The sequence below is a fragment of the Hemitrygon akajei genome, chromosome 14, assembly GCF_048418815.1.
Source record: "Hemitrygon akajei chromosome 14, sHemAka1.3, whole genome shotgun sequence".
In the NCBI taxonomy this organism is placed as follows: domain Eukaryota; kingdom Metazoa; phylum Chordata; class Chondrichthyes; order Myliobatiformes; family Dasyatidae; genus Hemitrygon; species Hemitrygon akajei.
Genome location: NC_133137.1, coordinates 6665836 through 6685989, shown reverse-complemented (window position 1 = coordinate 6685989; position 20154 = coordinate 6665836). Strand labels below are relative to the sequence as shown.

At 41.8% G+C, this 20154-nt stretch overlaps 1 protein-coding gene across 4 annotated transcripts in view; it reads right to left on the bottom strand.

Moving 5' to 3' along the window:
- Positions 1–20154, bottom strand: part of LOC140738265 (hepatocyte nuclear factor 1-alpha-like) — a 219673-nt gene that overhangs the window by 156371 nt on the left and 43148 nt on the right. For all 4 annotated transcript variants that reach the window (XM_073065428.1, XM_073065427.1, XM_073065426.1 and 1 more), the window contains exon 3: positions 13289–13544. In XM_073065428.1, coding sequence (XP_072921529.1) covers positions 13289–13544 — 256 coding nt within the window. The remainder of the gene's footprint in view (positions 1–13288; positions 13545–20154) is intronic.

Genomic DNA, 20154 nt, shown 5'->3' with positions numbered 1-20154 from the left:
TCGAGTCACCAAAAAAAAATTACATGAGGTTTACACCTTAAGTCAATATTGCTTCAGATAAGCTGATTCAGAGGCATGTCTGAGACAAGTACAGACTTTGTTCTGTCTACAATGAACTACATGTCTCCTATGTTCAATTTCAGCACTTAGGAGAATTGTGGATAAATTAATGGATGGAAGAGTTGTGGAGGGCTATCGTTCATATGCAGATCAATGGGGCTCAGCAGAATAATAATTCAGCAAGGACTAGATGGGCTGAAGGGCCTATAGTTCATACCAAACTATTATTCTGCCTTGCCCCATTGACCTAGACATGGACTATGCTGTAGTGCTCTATGAATCTGTAAAATTCCCATTCTCATAGTCTTGGGACAATGACACCTAATGGCGACTCCTTTGCTTGCATCTTCGGAAACAGCTCTATATCCACCTTTAATATCTCTATTTTTCCCTTTCAGGGTTCTTTTGAAGACCCTGACCTGGAGTTACACGCAGGCTTCAGTCCTTTGTTGGGATGAGACCAGTCCTCGGGGTTCCATGACCTGCCATTATTTGACATGCTGAGAGTCTGGCCTGAGAGCCTTGATCGTGTTCAGAAGCCTAAGATCTCAGGGCTCTGGAGACGGGCGGATTGAGGGTCGGTGTCACAGCAGGAGACTCATGTGTCGTCGGGGAGGCCGGAAAATCTTTCCCTGTGGGCCTGAAGACCCGAAGTCTTTGCAATCTTCGAGCACAGAGCTCAAAAAAAGCAACAAAATGGACTTTTAACATTGTAAACCAACAGGTTGTTGCTTTGTCTCCCACTCTCTGTGAAAATGGGGGAGAGAGAGAACCGGTGGGATGTCAAATGTCGGATGAAATACGAAGCCTTTGGGGTAACTTTGGCCTGTGTGATGCTATCGCTTAGTTCAGGCTTGTGCTTGGTAGCGAGTGCGCTCTTTGTTTGCTGGTTGAGGGAGGGGGGATTACTGCTCGCCCCCGCTTATGCACGGGAGGGGGGAGCTGGGGGGGGGACTTTGGGGTTCTCATATTTAACTGTTGTTCATTCTTTGAGCACGTCTCTGTTTTTATGGATGTTTGCGAAGAAAAAGCATTTCAGGATGTATATTGTAAACATTTCTCTGACATTAAACTTGAACTCTGAACTTTGTTCCCTTTACTCTATAACCCTCTTAAGGTCTACAAGCTATAAATGAAATGTATTTTCCCTGTGACTCCATCCACCATGACCCATTTCTCCCTACCCCACCCCACCCTATCAACAGCTACCTTGTCTGTCTGGACTTCCTCTTTCTTTTCTCTCTAAAAATGTTTAGACTCTCTTCAAAATGCATCCACCTGAAAAACCTTTTAGCCAACCTTTACCAACTTAGAGTCAACTTCTTTCTATTTATGTTTGTGCGAAATGGCTTGGGATGTTTTCCAAGTTAAAACCACTGGCTGATCCACTCAGGGAGAATGAGGGATGGATCTGTCAGCAATGCCCGCATGCCCAAGAACAAATAAATGAAAGATTGCTGATGCACTACCCAGGTACTAGTTTTGATACGTTCAGTTCACCAAGTCTGTGTATTTTTATGTGGGAGGTAGTGACAGATTTCTACCACTTTCTTGCGTGAAGAGGTGGTTCTTAATGCTACCCCTGAAGTGCAGCACCTTGTCTCAGTAGCATTCGCTCACATATAAGTCAAGATAAAAATTTCCAGGAAGCTGCATGCCTGTGAGTTATGTCTCAGTCATGCTTAATCATGATGAATGCTGTTCCGCAGCCAGGCCCAGAAACCCTGCCTGCTGTTCCCTCTCGTCCTTTAACAGCTTACCCTTTATCTCAATTGCACTTTCTGCTTGATCACATGAACAAGCTAACATCAGCAGGCACAAGCTGACCATCAAAGTTTATATATTTCAACATGAAACTGGCAAAAATAAATTCTGGTCACAGATCAGTAAGATGTCATGTCATCAGCTCCTCGGGGAAACTGAGAACTGCCTGGTCATTTCTTGCTAGCAGCAGAATACTTGGCTTTCCTAGTTAAAAGTGAATTCTGAAGGAGGCATCACAAAGCAACTGAGGACGCCATTGCCTTGCCCAGAATTAGAAATGTGGAAGATACAAAAGCATGAGAAACATGTGCACTAAGCTCAAAGATAGCTGCTACACCACTATTATCAGACTCCTGAACAAACCTCTCATATGAATGCCTGATCGCCTGAAATCCCAGTCTACCTTGTTGTAGCCCATTTGTCCATCTTCATTACATTTTCGCTGTAACATTACATTTTGTATTCTGTTTTCTTTTTATTATCTTGATGTAATTACTGTATATGTGGCATGATCTGTCAAGATGATACACAAAACAATAACTTTTCACTGAATGTGTGATAATAACAAAGCAATATGATGTCAAATTCTGATTCAGACCACAAGAAAAACACACAAAGAATCAATTCGGTCTTCCTTCTCTTATGGAGACCCTGAGGAGAGTGACAGGTGATAGTGAGTCCGTCGATTTAAATCCCTGGATCAAATGTAACTGATGCATTACTGCAGAAAATTCATAAGAAATACCAGGAGGTTAAGGGCAGGACGCTGGTTTTGCCAAGCTAACAGGCTAAATCTGCTCTCAACATGTGCCAAGTTGCATTGATCCTTGTCTCAAACTGTCAGAAGATTGATGCGTGGACAAACAATTATAACAGATTTACAGGTCGGCTACTACTCCTGCCATATCTTGAGACATTTCTCTTTTTTTCTGATTAAATCGTCAAAGAATATTGTCATGCAAGAGACCGCAAACCCACGGGTTTTGGGCAGTCGGGGATCCAGGCAGATTGTTGAATGATGGTAAAAATACATTGACTCCCTCCGAAACAAAATGGAAGGAGAAATCAAGACAAGTGTAAAATGGGCTGCAGGACCTTTTGCAACCATTTTACATAATCAGACTAAGCCAAGATACGTTAGAGTGACAGAGTGATACAGCACAGAAGCAGGCCATTGAGTCCATCAAGTCCATACTGACCCATGTACATTAATCCTCCACTTCTCCTATTGGGGAGCGATGGCTTAAAAAGGCAGCGTCCATCATTAAGGAGCTCCATCTCCCAGGTCATGCCTTGTTCTCATTGCCACCATCAGGAAAAGAGGTACAGGAACCTGAAGGCACACACTTAGTGTTTCAGGAACAGCTTCTTCCCTTTGGACATTGAATCCATGAATACGACCTTAATACTTTTCCATTTCTATTTTCTGCACTACTTTTTTAATTTAACTATTTAATTTATACTTAATGTAATTCAGTTTTTTACTAATATTATGCATTGCATTGTACAGCTGCCACAAGGTTAACAAATTTCACAACACATGCCGGTGATACTAAACCTGATTCTGATTCTGATTCATTTTGCCTATTTCCCATGTGCCATTCCCAGACTTCACAACTCATCAAAATGTACGGGCATTTTACAGTGACCAATTAACCTACTGATCCATGCACCTTTGAGAAGTGGGAGGAAACTGGAGCAGGGAGAACATGCAGTCTCCAAACAAACAGTGCCAGACGTCAAGATATAATGAGTCACTCTGAGTATCAGCGGTACTGTGTCACCCTAGCCTTGAAATATTACTGCATCACTCAAGGAAAGATAGTTAGTACTCTAAAGGTTAAGACCATAAGACATAGAAGCCAAATTGGGCCATTTGGCCCATCAACTCTGATCATGTCCCCCTCAACTCCATTCTCTTGCCTTCTTCACCACCCTTTGACACCCTTCCTAATCAAGAACTATCAACCTCTGCTTTGAATATACTCAGTTGCTTGGCCTTCACAGCTGCCTGTGGCAATGAATTCCACAGATTCATCACCCTCTGGCCAAAGAAGTTCCTACTCCTCTTTGTTCTAAAGCATATATGTCAAACTCAAGGCCCGCGGGCCAAATCCGGCCCGCGGTGGAATTATCTTTGGCCCGCAAGATAATATCTAATTACTATTAAAGCTGGCCCCAGTAATCGAAGCGCCTATGGCGTATGATATGGCTAATGCTGAGTTTATTCTGGTACCAGGTTTTCAGGGTTTTTAGTGCTTATTCGGCAGTCTTGCTCGGCAGTCTTCTTCATAAGAAACGGAATTTGTAAAGTGAAACACTTTGTAGTTATAGCAGAGACTGAGACACATGAGAGCAGGCTGAAAAAACGGAGGCAACGAAAGCTGCGTTCGCACGCGTCCGACTGATCCAGCCCGCATGAAACTGCATTTTGCTCAATCCGGCCCGTGACCTAAAATGAGTTTGACACCCCTGTTCTAAAGGGACTTCCTTGTACTCTGAGGCTTTGCCCCACTGTAGGAAACATCCTCTCCATGTCCACTCTACCTAGAATAGCTGTAAAATGAAGTATGTTTAGACTACGCTGGACCTGGTTCACGTTGAGCACTTGTGATGTTCTCATCCAGCTGTACCATTTGATAGAGTTTCAGGAATCAAGTTTATTACACATATATGTAGTTTGCAGAAAATTCTTGGTTCCCTCAGCATTTCTTATTCCGTGCCACTGCTATGGTCCAGCTACAGTTCACATAACATGAGCAGCAAGGTTTATATAATGCAACAAAAGAACTAAGTTTTGTGGAAAAATAAATAAATAAAAGTAGCATCGGAATATGTTCAATACCTGTTGGTTAATGAAACTGATCTTGTGCTGTACATTGCTGCTGCTAAGTCAACCACGGACATGGATGACCAGAACGATCACACCCAGAAATGAATCTGGCAAGGGAACGATATCCTAGATGGGATCAAAAGAGGGCGGAGAATTTCCCAGAGGTGTGCAGAAACAGCACAAACACTGAAGAAAGGGCTGATTGTAGTGCTAGGTCAGTCCAAGGAGAGTCAGGAAAGCTTGAGAGGTGCAAACCCCACACAAAACTAATGGATGATACATTCCTTGACAGATCCTGAGATAGCCAGAGTTGTGCAAAACATTGCTTTTTTCTGGGTCAAGCTGATTTTTTTTTTCTCTGTAGCTGTGTGAATGAATTTTTACCACCCCACTGGTTTCAGATTGTATCTTGGAGGAGCTGGCGAGTGGGAGGGGAGAAGTGGTGCAGGGTGGCCCTATAGTTCCGTCTAATTCCATATTGGGTGACATGGCCAGAATCCTAAAGGTAAGACATCCAAGAGACTCAAGAAGTGATCAAAGGCAGAGCCAGGATTTGTAATATGAAGCAATCAACTGGATAAGATATACAGCTATTTAGATTATAGGATGTTTTGGAACTTCTGTTATCTTGGATAGTGGAGGTATACTATTGTTTCCAACTTCCTTATACATAAACAACTGATGCAGAGGCTGGCACTGCTGGATTGGTCGGAGGATAGGCTGGTAGGTGACCATCGTGGGAGAGGAATGGAAAAGAACGGATGCAGCCCAGTCCATCACAGGCAAAGCCCTCCCCCCACCCCCACCATTGAACACATTTACATGGAGTGCTGCCACAAGAAAGTAGCATTGATTATCAAAGACTCCCACAATCTAGGCCATGCCCTCTTGCCACTATAACCATTGGGCAGGAGCTACAGAAGCTTTGGTTGACGCACCACTACATTCAGGAATAGTTATTACCCAACAACTATCAGGCTCCTGAACTATTGCCAATAACTTCAATCATCACTATTCTATAACCTGCAGACTCACTTTAGAACATAGTGCATAGAACATAGAAATCTACAGCACATTACAGGCCCTTCGGCCCACAATGTTGTGCCGACCATGTAACCGACTCTTGAAAACTCATATTCGCTGTGTTATTTTTCATTTCCACAGTTTGTCTTGTTTTGCACATTAGTCATCAGTCTTTGTTTATGCATAGATATTCGTAAATTCTATTGTATTTCTTTTTTCCCTGTAAATGCCTTCAAGAAAGTGAGACTCGAGGTAGTATATACATGTGCTTTGATAATAAATTTACTTTCAACTTTTGAAAGGGTGGACAGAAGGCACCCTCACATTTTTGGTTCGGCTTCATATCAGCTGTGACCTGTAATCAACCTCATCAGGATTAGTTTTCAACCAGGAACAGATTAATGAGAAATTGAGAGAGAACAAGTACGATTTGTGGAGCAGACACGATGGGACAAATGCTTAATTCTGTTCCGATGCCATATGGTCTCATAGAGCTATGTCTTGTTTACATTTTCTACAGAAAAAGTAAATGCAAATTTATCTCTAAAACAATAGTGGACTTAATTCATAAGTTATGAAGTTTCAATTTGCTTTTGCATTTCATAGTTCTTAGTGAAGCTACTGACTGGCATTATAATGTAGTCCTACAAGTGACAGCCACTGTCCAACATCACTTGTAAATGAGTGCACATTCTATAAAAACCTAGTTAATAATTAGTAGCAGCCATTTCCTCCAGCTGAACTTTACTATCTCCTCATCCTGAAGTTGCATACTGTATCTAGTAGAAGTTTGAGGGATAATGAGATTTATCTCTGTAATCAGTTGGGAAGGGCATCCTTTTTAGTCATTTAAAAGTGTGAGAGAGATTTCTTTACTTGAACCCTGTGAGAGAACGGAGGAGTTGAGATGAATAGAGAGGACTCCTTGAAGAGGAAGCTTAATGAAGAAGATAGGAATGGAAGAACATGGTGGTAGGATGACAGAAATAAAATAGGACCAAGTTCACGAAGAGTTCGTACATCAGTTTAGGAATATCGGCCCAAATTGGCTACTCCAAGCTTGTAAAATTTCTATTTGTGTGGAATCCACAAGGAATACTCAAAATTCAGGAATGATGTCTGGAAACCATTCCCTACACAGGGGGAGTGGAAATCTGGGACTTTACTGGCTAAAATGCAATGGAAGCTGAGATACGTTGATCATTTCAGATCTGAGACTGCCAAGGTCATTTATCAACATGAATAGAAATTAGAAACATGATCCAATTCAATGCAGAGTCAGCTGAAGGGCGGAAAGGCCTTCTCCCATTACAGTGCTCCCGATTAACTTGCGTTTCTCTGCCCCAGGTGACAGATGCTGAAGCTAATTTCAGTCTTCAGTTGGCAACTCAGTTCAGCTCATTCAAAGTGGCACAGATCAAAGCAGGTTGTATTGCTGAAGCTTATCTATAATCCTCTTCCATTCCTAAAGGTAAAATTGAATTAAATAGATGCAAATATATCTAATTTCATCCCCTCAACCAATTTCCTTTCCCATGCTGGAAGCAGCTATTTAAAGAACAAAAATTTTATGACTCGATTAACACCGATTCAGAAAAAAATCTGGTTGATATCCACTCTCTTTCAAGCTGCAGAAAGTTGCAAACTCAATCAGCTCCATCATAAGCACTAGCCTCCCCAGCATCCAGGACATCTTCAAGGAGTGATGCCTCAAAAAGGCAGTGTACATCATTAAGGACCCCCATCACCCAGGCCATCCTCTCTTCTTTTGCTACTATCGAGGAGGTACAGTCGCCTAAAGGCACATACTCAACTATTCAGGAACTTCCTCTTCACCTCCGCCATCAGATTTCTGAATGGACATTGAACCCATGAACACTACCTCACTACTTTTTTGCACTACTTATTTAATTGAACTTTTATACAGTATATATATATATTTACTGTAATTCAGTTTTTATTATTATGTATGTATTGCAATGTACCACTGCCGCATCACAGATTTCACAACATATGCCGGCGATATTAAACCTGGCTCTGATTCTAATTCTAAAGCTTCACAGCGTTTTTGCTCTCTCCTTACATCCAGCACAGACACCTATCTTAGAAAATTACCAAGACAATATCACTGGGTTTAGTAAGATCACACTCCACTGACAGCCTTGTTTACTTCTCCACGGTGATACGTTGCTCCATGAGTTACTAACAGCATTGCTGCCAAGGAACACCGACTGAGGCTTAAATATTTAAAAAAAATTGAATCTCAACAAAATTTCAGTGTCAAGATGTGAATTGATAGCACATTCCTGTCTTTTTTTTAAACACAGGATTTGCGACTGAGGCAATGCTGGGGTGAGTTTGTACCTTTTTTGATGTAACTTTAATGGCAGAGCAGTTCTATGCAAAATAAGTCTAAATCGTTTGCTATCTTGATGTTCATTCACCCCACACATTCCACACAGGGAAAGAAGTAAAAAGCTACGCTGGGCAAAGGCGGCACCATCAGGGCAAGATATGAAAGGAAGTCGCTGATAAGTAGCTGACGATGGTAAAGGTCAGGGTTCGCTTCCTTCAACATTTGCCTCTCGTAGCCTCAGTTGCCATCTCTAAAGCAAGGCATACACTAACTAGTGTGGAGTTTCCCCTAGTTTCCATTGTACGTTGTTTTCTCAGTTCACATTTGATTACAAGCTGCCTTGATTCAAGATTCAAGTTTATCTGTCACATGTACGTTGAAACATACGGTGAATTGCCTTAAAAAGATTGTGTGCTGGGGGCAGCCAGCAAGCCAGCTTCTCTTACTTCCATGTGGTCCTGGAACGGAGATGACCATTGGTGAGCTGGTTATAGAGGAACTGTTTCTGCCAGCAATGTTGATCATACTTTCCATCACTTTGCTAATGATTGAGAGCAGATTGGTTTGGATTTGTCCTGCTTATTGTGAACAAGCATACAGAAAAACTTTCCCAAAACACTATGCAGACACCAGTATTGTAAATGTGGTGGAACAGGTTGGCCAGCAGTATAGATAGTTTTCAGTACTATAGCCAAAACATCTGCCTGGTTCCCTCTCACTGCTACCATTGGGAAGAAAGTACAATTCAAAGTAAATTTATTATCAAAGCACATATATGTCACCATATACAACCCTGTGATTCATTTTCTTGCAGGCATACTCAATAAATCCATAAAATAATAACCATAACAGAATCAATGAAAGACCACCCAACTAGGGTGTACAACCTGAGTACAGAGACAACAAAAACAGAATGCAAAAAGAAAGAAATAATAATAATAATAATAAATAAGTGATAAATATTGACAACATGAGATGAAGAGTCCTTGAAAGTGGGAACAGTGGTTGTGGGAACATTTCAATGATGGGGCAAGTGAAGTTCAGTGAAGTTTTCCCCTTTGGTTCAAGAGTTTGATGGTTGAGGGCTAGTAACTATTCCTGTGCCTGGTTGTATGAGTCTTGAGGCTCTGTACCTTCTTCCTGATGGCAGCAACAAGAAAAGAGCATGTCCTAGATGGTGGGAGCCTGGATGCAATGCTCCTGTGACAGTGCCCCCGTGCAGTGTGCTCAATGAAGGAGAGGGCTTTACCCGTGATGGACTGGGCCGTATCTACGACTTTTTATAAGATTTTCTGTTCAAGGGCATTGGTGTTTCCATACCGGGCCATGATGCAGCCACTCAATATACTCTCCACTACACATCAATAGAAGTTCATCAAAGTTAGATGCCACACTAAATCTCCACAAACTCCTGAGGAAGTAGAGGTGCTGCCATGCTTTCTTCATAATTGCACTTAAATGCTGGGCACAGGTCAGGTCCTCCAAAACAATTACAGCTAGATATTTAAAGTTGTTAACCCCCTCCACCTCTGATCCTCTGATGAGGACTGGCTCTCAGACCTCTGGTTTCCTTCTCCTGAAGTCAATAATCAGCTCCTTGGTCTTGCTGACATTGAGTGGGATGTTGTTGTTATGACACCATTCAGCCAGATCTTCAATCTCCCTCCTATATGCCGATTCATCACTACCTTTGATTTGGCCCAAGACAGCAAATTTGAGTATGGTATTGGAGCTGTGCTTAGCCACACCATCATAAGTGTAAAGCCAGTAGAGCAGCGGACTACGCTCACAGCTTTAGAATCCTTGGTCCCACATCACCAGGTTCAATAACAGATATTACCCTTCAACCATCAGGCTCTTGAACCAGCGTGGATAACTTCCCTCACTTCAACACTGAACTGATTCCACAAGCTACGGACTCATTTTCAAGGACTCTGCAACTCATGTTCTCAGCATTATTTATTTACTTTTTTCTCCTTATTATTATTATTACTTGCTTATTTTTGTATATGGACAGTTTGACTTCTTTTGCACATTCATCGTTTGTCAGTACTTTTATGTAGTTTTTTATTGATGCTATTGTATTTTGTTGCTCTGCTGTGAATGCCTGCAAGAAAATGAATCTCAGGGTAGTATATGATAACATAATCATACTTTGAAAATAAATTTACTTTGAATATTGAACATCAGGATGTATAGACTTGTTTAAGTCCAGTGAACTCAAGCCTTTCTTAACATCACAGGGGAAGAATAATCCTGCCAAGAAATAACTTGTTGTAGGAATTTTAGGAAAAAATAGAGATTTGCTATCCACTCGATACTTGGGCCTGTTGATGGTTAAAACGCTTCAACTTTATTTTTAGTGTTGACGTGATGGGTTGATGTCAATATTGAAGGCAGAAATCTTCATTGAGCCTTCTCTCCCTTTAACTTGTCCACCACCATTTGCAAATGGGAATGGAAACACTGCAAAGTTTCGAGCTAATCCATTGGCGATGGTATCAGTGAGCTCTTTGGGTTCTTTGTTTCCCATGCGACGAGGATACTTCCATGAGTAGGGGACTCTAGGATCCGAGGGCACAGCCTCAAAATAAAGGGATGTCCTTTTAAAATCGAGATGAGGAGTAATGTCTTCAGACAGAGGATGGTTAATCAGTGGAATTTGTTAGCACAGAAGACTAAGGAGGTTAAGTCATTGTGTGTACTTAAGGCAGAGATAGGCTCTTGATTTGAGAACCTATTAGGAGAATGGAGTTCAGAAAAATGTCAGCCATGATTGAGTGGGGTGGGCGACACGCTGCCTGTTTCTGCTCCTTTATCTTATGATTGTATGATTTTATGCTCAGTTTTCTATTTCATCCCGGTGTTGCTCCTGCATACCCCTTTGACATACTGCAGTGGCCATTTCCATGAGTTATCTTGGTAATCTTCAACACTGACTACAAACATTGGCAAAGACACGACCCTATATTTTCCACTTAACACTCAATGTTTTTCCTTGACTGTAGATTCAGTGGTTATCCTTCTGCAATTACTGCAGACTCAGTCCTTCAGAATTCAGCCATTCATTATACCAACAAGCCATATTGGTGAAGTCCATTTACATTCCGTTCTAGGGTACATTTGGTGCTATTTTCACTGTATCATCCAAATGGTATTTAAGCTAAAGACCAAGGTAAGACATTGAGTGTCAAGTGGATGTCATAAGATTATTACCAATGTTTGACCTGATGCCTTGACTGTAGTCAAGGTTGAAGTCACCCCCTTACTCAACCACGACATTAAGTGGGTCCATTCTGCTGGTGAGATAGGGCCTACTAAGGAATGGAAAAGGTGAATCTAAGACATTGGTTGAACAGTATGATCAGAATAAGAACCAGGTTTATTATCGCTGATAAATGATAATTTTTTTTGTTATGTGGCAACAGTAAAGTGCAATACAACAAAAAAAAATTACTATGTGATAATAAGAATGGAGGGGAAGAAGCTGCACCTAAAACACTGAATGAGCATGCTCAGGCTCCGGTAGAGAGTATGTCCTGGATTGGGCAACTGTGACCGTGTCAGGCTCTAACTTGACTAGATAATTGTAAGTGACTTGTCTATTAGATTAACTCTGGTAGAGGATAGATAGGGAATCCACAATACCAGGTCATCATCAAAGTACAAATTGATTCAAACAAACCTCCAAGGAAACCTACAAGCTGACAGAGAAAATTAAGAAAATGTTGAATGTAATATGTAGATAGCCGTAAATATAATCAATTGAGGGATATAAAAAGCAGGATGATACCATATTGGAAAGCAAGGATATCAAAGGGTATACAGACAGGAAGGGGAATCAAAACTAAATAGAGAGTTGGTGTGTATAAAAACTACTGATGAGCTTAGCTGCTCTGAAAATCCTCAGTCTCTAGAGGAAAGGTCTCCACCCGGAAAACAAACCATCCATTCCCCTCCATTGATGCTGCCTGGCCCTCTGAGGTCCTCCGGTGTTTTGCATTTTTCTGAATCTCCCTAATCCTGTAAAGGAGAAGCCTGTCCTCATGTTTCTTTGAACACACACTTTCATCTAATACTCCTCAGGTAAGCAGCATTACTTGTGAAGTCACTTTTTTATCTCTGGAGTTATCTCTCAGTAATGGGAGATATCTTCTCCCAGGCATTGCCCTGCCCTTCCGAGACTTCAAGTGAATGATGAGAAGGGTGCTCTACCAGGCACTCCCTGACATTCTGAGACTTCCTTCCATCATAAAGTCAACCAGTGGGAGAGGGATTGCACAAAGTTAGATTCCTCCTGAGTATGCTTCTGAGACCTGGATAAACTCAGAGCACTGATGAGATACCACCTCAGCAAAATCCTCCAAATCCACTGCAGGAAAAAGCAAATAAAACCCATCATCCAAGTTTTGCTATAATTACACTCAGCCAGCTCCATTTGGGCAGCCACATTGATCATATCTCTGATACCAGACTCTCAAAATGCCTACTCTAATTTGGGTTCTGCTGAGGGAAGATTGCCAAGTGGAAGGTGGAAAAAAAAAATTCAAGGATATTCTCAAAGCCAGCTTGAAGAAATGCATCATCCTTGGGCCATGTCTGCTCAATGCGGAGAAGGAGCAGTTGGAATGGAACAGGGAACTTCAAGTCCTTGTGCTGAGAGCACATAGAAGCCCAGCATAAATGACAGAAAATAGCACCCTCCAACCACCCTCCCACCAGTTACTACCACCTTCATAGAAGAGATTGCGGTTCTTTGATTGGACCCATTAGCCTCCTCAGAACACATGGAACCATGGTGAGTACAAGTCATCCTCAATGCTGATGGATGACCTCACAAGAGAGAGATCAAAGGATATCAAAGGTTTATTCAATGCCCTGCTCAAATTAAGCCCACACAAACAATTCCCAGTAGACTTTCTCCTTCATAGCTTGATGGCTTGGAAATGTTATAGCCAAATATAGTAACTCATACAATCAATAAGATCAGACAAGGTGTAAACCTGGTGTCTTTCCAGTCTACAGTGTTCAGTAATGTATTGGACCCTTAATGAATTGTTCCCTGTTCAACCTACCAGAAAACAAATCATTAAGATTCAGACTCCAAAATACTTGGAGATGGTACTAAAGATCTACAAACCCCCAATCCAGACCTTGTCTGGAACCAATTATATTCTTCATTATGGAATTATTTGGCCCCAGGGCACTAGCTGGTTATTCCACAAAGGCTTTCACCCTGCTGGTTAGCTGACCTGTTGCATTCTTCAACCAAGGCCTCTCGTTCCTCTTTACTTGGATTCTTCTGCCTCTCATAGGCCTGAAACAATATTTGCTGTGAAGCAGGGCCCCACTTGAACCTGTTCCTTCTCATCTTCTTATTGGTTGGCTCTTCAGCTGGTTCTTCCCCCGGTGTTCCCTGGGCTGAGTTGTTGAAGTCTGCAAAGAGAAACAGCTGCTGTCTGTTTCCTGCCACATTTGGTCCTGTCTTCTGTGTAGATTGGCTGAACTCTATAATGAGAAAGGGCAGATAAACTTGGCTAGTCGTAAGTTGTACGAATCAAAGGATCAAAAAAAAGCTGTAAACATCACATTTTCTACATTCCAGAGTTTTAACGGCAGATTAAAAATCAATGATAAACCCATTCATCAAGCATTTAAGAGAAAATAAACAATCACGATCACTATTTCGCTCCATTTTCCATTTACTTTTCTCACACTGGATGATTAATAATAGAAACACAATTTATCACCCACCTTTTTTCTCCAACAGCACTAATTAGGCCCAACCTTCTAACAAGAACATTCAATATCTGGAATGTTCAGAACAATAATCATGGACTTGGACCCTGTACTGTTAGAAAATAGTCCCACACAATGCCACACAGCTGTGATTTGAAATCAGCAAGAAAACTTTGAAAGCCACTGCAAAGTATTTTATGCAAGAGCAATGTACCTATGGAAGAGATTTTGAAAGTGTGATTGGCCAATGCAATTATCATAAAATTGTATCAAAAATAATAATCAACCCACACTGTGTCAAAGGAAAAGAAAATTAGGTCAGAAGTAATGTGGGATGTCAGCTCTCCATTGATGTCTTGTACTCAAGATGATGGCTAATCTACCGTCATTACAGTTCAAAAACCGGCATTACAATTGTCTGCTCAGTTGAGTTTATAAACTGTGAAGTACTGAACCTATTGTATGCTCATCGTATCATGCAGGCATCACTGCCAACTTGCACAAAAGCACTTTACATTTTTTTTTGACTATCAGGATTTATTGCTCTTTTTTTAAGTTAATGGCTGCCTTTGAAATTTAATTCTGTATCATGTGTTGAAGATCTCCCAGACTTCAGGTCAGTTTGTGAAAGATACAAGAATGATTTTTTTCATAGAGGGAACAGCCATAAATTACCAGATTTACAGCAGAGATTGATTTGGTAGGTTTGCTCCACATAATTCAATCTGAATATGGTTGTTTGCTATAAATGCAGAGGACCTCACCGTGATTTACATGTTCTTTTATTGTTTCATTTACTTAGAAACACATCATGGAAACAGGCCATACCAGCCCAATGAGCCTGAGCCACTCAATTACACACATCTGATCCATTAATCTATTAACCCATACCTCTTTGGAGTCTAGAAGGAACCCAGAGAAAACCCACATGGTCATGGAGAGAACATACAAACTCCTTACAGACAACAGAGGGAATCAAACCCTGATCACTGGCGCTGTTACAGCTAACCGTTAAGCAAACCATGCCATTTGTTGGAGCATATCTGACAGAGCAGTGATTTACACTGCTTGCATGTCCAAGGACTCTGAAGGTCTGCTATTGGGTTGGTTCAGGTTTTTTAGATAAATTCCTGTCATAATGGATTCCAGTCAATTGGGCCATCGGTTACTCATATAGCCTCTTATTTGGAACTCTTAAAGAACAAAAACTCATCGAGAAAATAACCTGGATTGTTTACCTGGGACACTATGCCACTTAACTGAAGCAGGAGACTGTTACTGAACAGTTTCTAACTAGTGTCAGATGCGTGCACTTGTGTGGCCATTACCACTACACCGTGCTAGAACAGTTTTTAATTAATGTCAGTTGTTTGAGTTTATGTTCAAAAAGCAGTGATTTTTGTCACTGACAGTTGATGAGAAATAAGCAGGAAGACAATTCTGAACTGTTTTGCTCACTGCATTTTCAAGCACTCAGGCTTGGAAACAGCCAGGAGAACTACAAAGAATTTGAAGGTATCGACAATCACCTTGAATGTTACAATGAAAATGAAGATTTGAAGGATGCAATCATCAAAAGCATTTTATGAAGGCCGCCCATTATCTACAGTAGGTGTCTGCGCTGATTTTGTTCACTTACAGTTAATCAAAGGAACAGGGCAGCATACACTGGATGAATTCCTTCATTGAGAGAGAACTATTAGAAACTGATACACAGTTTTATAGTAGTGTAGTAGTATTGGTAATGTTCTAATTTGTTTTGTACTTCAGTTAAACACATAATTTCATTACTCAGTTTGTCTTTTTTATAACTTTTGAACTATTTCCATGAAACAGCTAACGGCCAAAATGTACTGAATTAACTTCAAATAGGTGATGGTGGAGAAGCATTGGAGGTGGGGTGATCCTCCTTCCATCAGGACAGAATTCTCACCATGAACTTGTTATACATAATCAAGTGAGATTGTTCCCAGAGAAATTAATAACAGAACACTGAAATAAAAGCAGGGAAAACCCACCCAGCTCTTTGAAGTTAAGATGATTCTTCTGGGTAACAACGATGCGCCGGGGAGCTGGAAGTGCTTGTTCTCAAGTCACTGAAGTCTAACATTAGATGTAGCAAGTGATTAGAAGGGAACATGATATGTTAACTTTTATCAGGAAAGAATTTGAACCCAGGAAAAAGGAAGTCTTACTGCCACTGCATCACCCTTCGTGGTGTGTTGAGTAACAGTTTTGGTTTCCGTACCTACGAAAGGACATACATGACCTAGAAGAAATGGATTCACTCCAGAAATGGTAGTTTAGGCATATGAGGAGAAAATGGGTCAACTGGAATAATATTTTCTCCTTAACTGAAGCTTACCTGCCATATTAGGTTATCTGGTCTCACCCTTTCAGAGATTCTACCCATTCTCCTCTCACACCTTTGCCACTACCTAAAATTAACTTGTCATTTTTTCTCTTTTCCCCAGTTCTGATTAGATTAGATTAGATTCAACTTTATTGTCATTGTGCTGAGTACAGATACAAAGCCAAATTAAATCCAGTTAGCATCTAACCAGAAATGCAAAGAATAGTGTTATTTACAAAATGACTGTGAATATAAAAGTACTGAGACAGTACAATATGGGTGCAATACTGCTTAGCACTGTGATGTGAAGTTCAGCAGGGTCACAGCCTCAGGGAAGAAGCTCTTACTGTGCCCGCTGGTGCCGGAGCGGAGGCTCATGTAGCACCTACTGGATGGGAAGACAGTATAAAGTCCATGGTTAGGGTGAGATGCATCCTTGATAATGCTTTTCACCCTGCCCAGGGAGCGTTTATGGTAGATGTTCTCAATGGTGGGCAATTGGGTGCCGATAATCCGCTGGGCAGTTTTCACCACACGCTGGAGTGCTTTGCGGTCTGAAACAGGACAATTGCCATACCACACTGAGATGCAGTTGGTGAGTATGTTCTCAATGGTACAGCGGTAAAAGTCCATCAGTATCCTGGGACAGAGGTGAGCTTTCTTGATGCTCCTCAGGAAGTAAAGGCTCTGGATGAAGGGTTCCAGAGCTGAAACGTTAAACATCAACTGTTTCTCTTCCCACAAACTTGCTGAGTGTTTTCAATTTAAAGGTAGAAAATACAAGCACATTATTTTAAAAGAGCAAGGAAGAGAAAGCCAGGATTATTGACCTGAAGCCTAATATCCATGGCAGAGAAACTACTGGAAATTAGTAACAGGATGGCAAAGAGTCAATATGGATTTAAGAAAGGGACCTTTCTTTAACAAGCCTGTTAGAATTTTTTGAAGTGTAACTAGCCATTATAGATAAGGGCAATGCAACTGATATCACATACAAGAGACTAACAAGTCCTGCTGAAGGGTCTTGGCCCTCAATGGCGACAGTACTCTTTTCCATAGGCGCTGCTCGGCCTGCTGAGTCCCTCCAGCATTTTGTGTGTGGTGATATGGTATATCTGAACAACTTTAATCAGATATCCCTGGAAAGATTATTAAACACAATTGTGGTGTACAGTGTACTGGTGTGGATTGACAATTGGCATTGCCAGAAGACAGAAAGTAAGAATAAAAAGATCATTTTCAGATTGGGAGCCTTTGCCAAGTGGGTTCAGCAAGGTTCAGTGCTGGGACCTCAGGAATCAAGTATAATACAATATATTTTTGTTTGCTGATGTTACAGAGCTGGATAGCACAGAGGAGTTACAGACTGGTGAAAAGACTGGACAAGGACTTGCCAGATTGAAAATAATGTGGAAATGATTCACTTTGGTAGGAAAATTGGAAAGGCAAACCATTTTTAAATGGGGAAAGGATAATCAGTGTTGGTGTTAGGAGAACCAGGGTATCTTTGTACATGGATCACTGAATGTTAATATGCAGGTTCAACAAGCAATGAAGAAGGCAAACAATATGCTGGCCTTTGTTTCAAGTAGATTTCAATAGCACGACTGTCCCGATTATATAGGGCCCTGGTGAAACAGCACATGTATTGGTCTGGTACTCCTATCTAAGGAAACATATACCTGCTATAAGAAGAAAGCAGCAAGGTTAACGGCTAGGAATTCTGCGGTGTGTAACTCACCTCCTGACTCCCCAAAGCCTGTCCACCGTCTACAAGACTCAGATCAGGAGTGTAATGGAATACTCGGCACTCACCTGGATGAGTGCAGCTCCATCAACACTCAATAAGCTTGACAGCATCCAGTACAAGGCAGCCCACCTGATTGGTACCCCTTCCACATGCATCCAATCCCCCCACCATTGATGAACAGTTACAGCAGTGTGTACTATCTACAAGATGCACTGCAACGACACACTGAAGTTCCTAAGACAGCACCTTCCAGACCCACGACCCGTACCATCTAGAAGAACGAAAACAGCAGATACCTGGGAACGCCACCACTTGGAAATCTCCCTCCAAGTCACTCACCATCCTGACTTGGAACCATATCACCGTTCCTTCATTGTCGCTGGGTCAAAATCATGGAATTCCCTCCCTAACAGCACTGTGGGTATACCTACACCTCAGGGACCGCAGCATTTCAAGAAGGCAGCTCATCACTCCCTTCTCAAGGGCAACTAGGGCAATAAATGTCGGCTTAGCTGGCACCACCCACATCCTGTAAATAAATAAATAAAGGGAGGTTTCCTGTGGTTGCGTGTTTATCATTTGAGGAAAGATTGAGCTGATAAGTCCTATAGTCTCTTGAATTTAGACGAATGCAAAGAGATTTGAGTTTACACATTCAAAGTTCTTACAGCGTTTGGCATAGTAAATGATGACGCTTTCCCTGGAAGGGGCATCTAGAACGAAGATTCTTAGACTCAAAATAAGGAGTTGGCCATTCAGGATAATGAAGAAATTTCTTCACCCAGAAGATGATGAACATTTAGACTACTCTACTCAAAAAGCTGTGGAAGCTCAGTTGCTGAGTATATTCAGGTTAGAACTCATTACATTTTTAGATGTTAGAGGAGTCAAGAGACAGGGTTAGTGGAGGAAACAAGTGCAGAAGCAAAAGAGCTTACTGAAGACTGAGCAGGGGCCAGGGTTCAAATAGCCTCCTCAAATGTTCTTAAATTCTGCCTGTCACAAAATTCAACCCAGCACTTCCTGTCACAAGGGATGCCAACCATCCTGATACAGTATCTAGACCAGTGTACACAGGACAAAGTTATGCCATGACCCTTCTGCAGAAATGCTGGAGAAATTGGCCCATGTTGTCCCATTTCACAACACTCCTGGGGCAGCAAGGTCTTCACTTTCAGAGTGAACCAATGAAGGTTACAATATAAGTAGAATTCTTACCTGATTCTTTGGACACCCCCTCGCTGCACTAACCCTATTACCGCACTTCTACCCCACCCCACATTGCACAGCCATTCCCAAATCTAACTCCTCATCATCAAATACTACAGTTCCCCACCCATCACCAGCCCGTCAATGATTACTCCCTCATGCTCCTTCTCTCTCCACCTCCCAAACCTGTGCCATCGAAATCCTCGATCACTCCATCCCCACACTCACTAGTAGTGCCCGCCCACTTGTAATTCCTACCACTGACATAACCAAGTTACGAGAGTAGTGCAGGTTTCAGACAAATTATGGCCTGGAAACTTTAGCGTGGTGGTTAGTGCAACGTCTTACAGCAATCAGGGCAAGGCTGAAAGGTCAGGGCTCAATTCTCACTTCTGTCTGTCACGAGTTTGTATGTTCTCCTCGTGGCCCTGTGGGTTTCCTCTGGGTGCTCCAGTTCCCTCCCACATTCGAGTGTGGGTCAGGTTTAGTGAGTTGTGGGCATGTTATGTTGACACCAGAAGTATGGCAGCTCTTGCAGGCTACCCGGCACAATCTTCATTGATTTGATTTGATGAAAACAGCACATTTCACTGTATGTGTTGATGTACATGTGACAAATAAAGCTGACCTTTAAATTGCCTCTGTGTCACGTTTGGTGTTAAAGCTGCCAGGTGGGTCTCTGCAACGCTGTCACAGGAAGCATGAGAACTCAGCTGTTTGGTTTGCAGTATTGTCCCTGTGACTCTGTTTCTGCTCACCGTTACCAACTGACACGTTGCAAGTTCTCTCAGCTACCACCATTCAGCCCAGCATGTGCAATCCCTGCAGCCAACTCGAGAAAGCCCACATTACCACAAAGCAACTCTCCTCCACCTACTGAATGAATGGATCTAGCAATGACGGTAGGAGGAGGGACAGGAGAGAGTGTTCAAAGGGGCCAGAGAAACCTTGTAAGACTCACGAAGGAAAGTGACCGTAGAAGGCATGTTCTTTTGTGTGTAAGGGAGCAACCACACTCTCCAGGACTACAAAAGGGATCAGGTAAAATATCGCTAAACTAGGATGCG